This window comes from Phyllostomus discolor, chromosome 8 (genome assembly GCF_004126475.2).
Source record: "Phyllostomus discolor isolate MPI-MPIP mPhyDis1 chromosome 8, mPhyDis1.pri.v3, whole genome shotgun sequence".
Taxonomy (NCBI): domain Eukaryota; kingdom Metazoa; phylum Chordata; class Mammalia; order Chiroptera; family Phyllostomidae; genus Phyllostomus; species Phyllostomus discolor.
Genome location: NC_040910.2, coordinates 14,719,241 through 14,725,240, shown reverse-complemented (window position 1 = coordinate 14,725,240; position 6,000 = coordinate 14,719,241). Strand labels below are relative to the sequence as shown.

Sequence of the window (6,000 nt, the reverse complement as noted above, 5' to 3'; positions counted from 1 at the left end):
GTCCTGTGACTTCAAGCACAACAGTATGAAAACCAATCTTACCTGATGAATTTTACCAGGTTCATTGATATAAACAGGAGTTAAGTTCCCACGGCATCCCATCGACACTACAACAAAGTGCTGTTGAACAGAACGATGTTCTTTGAGGACCTGAGGTGATTGTCTTCTCTTACTGCAGCTGTAGTTCCCATCCTGCCCCCCAATCTCACCCCCCTTCCAGTCACCTCTGCATCTCAGTGAAGTTTGGGAAGACCGAGGGGTGGGGGGTGGGGGGGGCAGTGCTTCTGGTTGACTGAACAGCATCCACCAGCAATTGCTGCTGCTGCAATTCCTCACATACAAGTGTTCATACATCTAGACTGGGAATTCTGGATTTTGTGAGTTTGCATATCTTTAATTTTTAATGTTCCACGTGTCCCTTTTTTTCTGATTCAAAGGGACGCTGCTCTCTTCATGATTCAGTGTCCCTGTCTGTGTCGGTAATTTAGTTTGTTAGTTTGGCAAATATTTAACAAAAATCCCTCAAAAGAGTAGTGAATCTCATGGGTCATAAAGTCTAGTGTGTGAAGAAAGGAAACAACACATTTTTAATCAAAGTAAGCAATAATGAGAGGTTTATTTAAAATTTCCAGTAGAGAAAACCCACTAGTTTTGGAATAAAAGTACTCAGTGTACAAGAGCATAAGTGAATATAAAAGATTAGCAGAAGAAAAATAAAACCAAACATAGTACAAAAAATTTTAAAAGTCTGAAATGGATTTCAGCAGGGATGTTCTTTAAATCCTCCAAATATTTAACAGAGTTACTAAGTTTGGCAAACAATTCCCTTGAAAATTAAAGCCTATATCTGTGCTGTAAACTCCATAAAAAATGCTTATTAAATTCACGCACTCCATACAATCAGTATTGAAAGGTTTTTGCAGTCAACTTCAGAAAAGCAGGAATTACCCATTTGCTCTCACAGTTATATGAACTAACCAGCTGCATAACTGCTTTTGGGAGCGAATGAAACAGAAGATGCCAAAAAAAAACAAAAAACAAGTAGGATAAAAATCTCTAAAAAAAATGGAAACACAGCAAAATTCAGACATCAGTTTGTTTTCAAACTTTGAAGCAACAAACTGAATTTTTACAGTATATTCTACATCTGTAGTTGTCATTTCCCTGGCCCCCACCCCCTCCAATACTCCTAAATCCACTAGTCTAATCAATTCTTTACCTCCAAATATTCTGTACATATATATTTAGCAAAGAGCATATGCCTAACATTATTCTGACAGCAGTATGGTCAGCATACGATTTTAGAAAGATTACTATGTATATCATCAAGATTAACCTTTACTTAAAAAAAAAACAAACAAAAACCATTACTAAACAAATAGTTTAAAAATATTATGAAAACCCATTAAAGAAGACACCACATGGGATCTAAACCTGATAAGAACACACTTCAGAAAGACTGTTAATGCTAAACTTCTGCCAAACGATGACCTTAAAGTGCCAAACACAGAAGAATCTCCTAGGACCGGATTTCCAATAGATAATTTGCCCCTGGCCTGGCCATCTCTCTTTAACTATACACAAAGTCCTGCTAAACATATGCATTTTTTAGGTGATTTTTTACAACAGAATGTTACAATGTAAACTAAACAGATTCTTGATATCAACAGTATGTTACCAAGGGTTTTTTTTTGTTGTTTTTTTTTTTTAAATCTCTGAATCCAACAGTTGGTCACAGAAGTCAAGTATTATCGAGGCTCCTTTGTCAGCTCCCAATCGTGTCTGACTCATCCATCCTTCAAGTACATGCAAAGGCTCAATAGTTTTCAGGAGGCAGAAGCCTGAGGCCGCTTAAGACACAGAGGAAATAGGATTATGGGGCGATCCCATCTGAGTGAGAACTTTATCCAGCCACTGGAGGGGGCCGTGCAGATGGATCTCGATCCAGCAGGGGGTGCTAGTAACATCCTGGCGGTGGTACTCGGCTCCCCAACCCTAGAAACAACAGTTGGAGATCATTGAACTTGCTTAAGTCAGTGGTTAAACATATTCAGTAAAAAGAGTTCCCATAATCAGACATGGAGATGTGGATGCTTTCCATGAGACAAACGCTAGGGCACACGCACACACACACACACACACACACTCGGTTTGGCAGGCGCTTTTGGGGGGAATGGGTGTGTCCACAGCTCCCCCAAAGCCCAGCCATGGACGCTGGATTAGTAACTCTTGGTCTTGGGGAATGAAAGGTTTAAAATACACTGTAAGTATGTTTTAATAGGCAGTTTTTAACTTTCATTTTCATCCCCATTATGTTACTTATAGTACTGTGATAGATACTATTAAATTCTCATTTTATCGAGAAAATGAGGGAAAATGAGGGAAAAATGAGGGTCTCCCGTGCATGAGACCAACAAACATTCTATGTCTCCCCTATTCAGCCCCTGAGGGTCCTCCTATCGACACAGAGCTCTTGAGCTTTTAATCTCCAAACAAAACTGGCAGGGGCACGTGCGTATCCAAAAGCCATTACGGACAGTTAATCACTGCCTTGAATCAACAGATTCCATTATTCTTTGGTACAAGGACCTAGCTGGCCAGACGGCTTCAGGTTTACTGGCTCCGGACGGACGCGAAGGCTGCAGAGGAGAGAGTCACAGTGCAGGGCAGTGGTTTCGCTGGAGGGAGTCGCCGTGCAGGGCAGTGGTTCTGCTGGGGCCGAGATGAAGGGCCCACTGGCTGGCGGGTCCTGAGGAGCCCTCGCGTCACGGGGCGCAGCAGAGACGACTGGGCTCTATGTCTCCGGAGGCAGGGCCAGATCTCGCTGATCTTCGATCACTCACACCCAGCGCCGTGATTGGGATGGAACGGGAGCTCTAGAGGTACACCCACCTGTTCGCCTGAACCGACTTGGGTTTTTCAGGTACGGGGGAGTTTACCATGCCAATACCTTACAAAAATATAGACTTTACACTCAAGTCTAAAAAGGGTCATGTTAAAAACAGGACAAGACTGGCTACTAATAGGAGTACAATGTTCTGTACCATTTCCTCAAGAGGCCAAGTGTGAGAGGGCGAGGTCTGCAGGGCTTACGACAACAAAGAACAGAGTTGCATCAACTTTTGTTGCTCACGGACAGTGAGCAGCTGCCCTTTATCCTGGCAGCGGCAGTTTTAATACAAGATGTGTTTTTCCTCCCTCTCCAAATCCAGCTTCTCAGCTATGTCCACTGCATTTTAGATAACTCCCCCATTCCCGCACTTGCCACAGTGTAACTCAACCTTTACCAGGCCAGCACCATCCTGAAGCTGGAAACTTTAGGTGCTTTTTCATCTTCGTATTGGTTCTCTGGAATAGCGCTCAAAATATTTGCTGAGGGAGTAAAATCTAATCTAATGCACATCCTTGCAATATAAACACTTTTAATTAGTGCAAAGGTTATTTTTAGGTGCAGAAAAGTAAATAATTTAAAATGTGTAAAAGTAAAACAATTAAAATTGATTGGGTAGTTGACAGGAAATGAGTTTGAGGAACACGCCAGGTGAGCGAGAGAGTCATCAATTCTTCTAGCGCGGTCCTTCAGTGATCACAGACTCATCGAGGGACCTTAGTAATGACCGCCACACACAACTCTCGACTCCATCTGTCCGCTTGAAGGATGAGGAACAGGAGGATCAGGGGAAAAAAAACAAAAAAAATCCCTGGGCCTTAACCACACGGCTAAGACGGCAGACAGAACTGGACCCTGGATCGCTTCCTCTCAAGGGGGATTCCTTCCTCCATAGCAAAAAAACAAAAAAACAACAACAACAACAAAAAAAAACAAAAAAAAACAGCAAACACAGAACACTGCTGGCCAGTCCCTGCCCTCATTCTAAAATTCACTTGAGCCAAAACGCCAAGTCAGAAATTAAACCTAAGTGTTACATAATGGATGAGAGAAAGGTCTTTGTGGTTATAGATACAAAGCATATAGGTAAACTTCCTCAAAAGGCAAAAACCTCCTTTAATACTAAAAAAGTGCCAGGCGCAGCAATGCAGAGCTGTAGAATTACGTTTCGAGAAAAACGACACGAAGAGAACACGCTGAAAACCTGCTAGCGACATTCAAAGGAGAAGGGGGGACAAAAGACATTCCGGGAAGGGTATCTGTGATCTCGAGGATGAGTAACCCAGCCAGGGGTTGGGCAGTGGTTCCCAGCTGCCCTCCCAAATTGCCCTCTGTGATAAATACGCTACAGAACAGGTTTCCCAACGAGCTGGGTGAGCTTCTGAAGGGAGGACATGAAAGGTGGTTGCATGCCTCACCCAAATATATAATTAATGCCGGTTCTCAAGGAAACAGAGGATACGAATTTATCTCTGAGAAGGCAGTGACAAGCCAGCCAAGTCACCAGAACACGCCACTGACTGACTCGCGAAATCTAAGCAGATGCTGCAGCTTGTTAAACAGTTCAATGGCATCATACACATGTTTACTTCTCGGAGGCAAAAGTGGAGGCGGCGGAGAGATCCATTACTGTGAGCGATGCCTTTAACTGCCCCCCTCCTCAAACCTTACAAGACGCTCTTAGAGCGAAGGCATCTATTTATCTTCAGGCAAAGGCCTTACTCCCTTTTGAATTCTAAGGAAATCATAGGGTTTACTGGAACCACTAAAAAAACCGACCAACTGAAAATGAACCCCCGTGTGATGAACTTTTATTTTTACCAAAAGATTACTCGCTGAGTGTTGAAACAAAAGCAAGAGCTGTTATCATGAAAGTACTAAAAACACAGAATGGGAAGAAAAGGGAAGGGGGGTTGTTTGTTGAATTGATCTTGTAAGACAACTGCGCGGTTAGACCACGTATGTCAAGTCTACAATGCGCTGCAGTGATGTCAGAACAGCTGACACGTGCTACCTGAACAGGCAGCGTTATTAAAGCCTGCTACTTACTACGGACATCCAGCACACACACTGGTATGTGCCCGTGACCCAGTAAGCCCCGACTCAGCGGTCTGAGACTTTAAGTGAAAGGACATATAACGAGACCAATTTCATCACAGGGTAATCGATACAAACAAGAGTGAAGTTTCCGCGGTATCTTGTCAATGTCATAACAAAACGATGTTGAATGGAATGACATGATTCAAGGACCTGCTGTATGTATTCTCCTCGTAACTGACATCCGTAAGTTTAAAAATGCCTAGGTAGTAAGTACAAGTTGACCTCTATGGACGCACACCAAGGACATACAGATCTCCACACGGGGAGAAAGCACAGCACGTGTGTGTCAAACCCCAGCCAGAGGAAGGAGAACTCACTCACCTTCACAAAGCTCATGCGTATAGTGCACATCTTTGTGAGCTCATAGACGGTCTCGAAGCCGTGGTTCACAGACTGAGCCAGTAACTGGGCAAACTCCTGGTTATTAAAGATTTTCAGACTGCACCCGCTCGGGATCTTGCAGACGGTAGTGGGGTGAAAGCCGTGATGGTAGTTGCAGTTCCGACTTTGCACGAAGATGCTGCTGTCGCTGAGGCATTCGGCGTACACCTCCCCTCCGACGTAGTACAGGTGCACTCCTGCGGGCAGACGCAGCACAGACTTAGTCATCGCCGTGGTTTAGAGCTGCTTCGCTACGTGAATTTACGTGCATTGGAACTCTGGCTAATTAGATCGGCAGATCATCTCCAAGTCTTGCACAACTGACAGAATCTTAGTGAACTGTATTAGTTAAAATAGGGTCCGTATGTCAACAGGCATGTCTAGGTTTCTAGGAAATAGTACGACAAAGTCTCTTAAAAATCAGTAACAAAGTACAGCAGTATCACTCTGGTAAGCGTTTCATGCCCTATTTGGCCATGGATTAAAAGCATATTCCCGTTTTATAATACAGCGCAATAAACCTGGACTTTGTCATGGGATGGATCCTGCACGCACTTATCACACAGCTCGCTGCATTTATTTTGCAGCTCAGCTGTTTGAAAACTCTTCGAGTGGGAGAAGGGAGGATC

General features: G+C 43.6%; 1 protein-coding gene across 1 annotated transcript in view; it reads right to left on the bottom strand.

Moving 5' to 3' along the window:
* Window positions 1-597: 597 nt before the first annotated feature.
* SMAD1 (SMAD family member 1) overlaps window positions 598-6,000 on the bottom strand; it is a 63,154-nt gene continuing 57,751 nt past the window's right edge. Inside the window, exons 6-7 of the mRNA XM_028520867.2 lie at window positions 5,312-5,568; window positions 598-1,995 (exon numbers count right to left, since the gene is read on the bottom strand). Of these exons, the coding sequence (XP_028376668.1) occupies window positions 1,852-1,995; window positions 5,312-5,568 (401 nt within the window). The 3' untranslated portion in view covers window positions 598-1,851. The remainder of the gene's footprint in view (window positions 1,996-5,311; window positions 5,569-6,000) is intronic.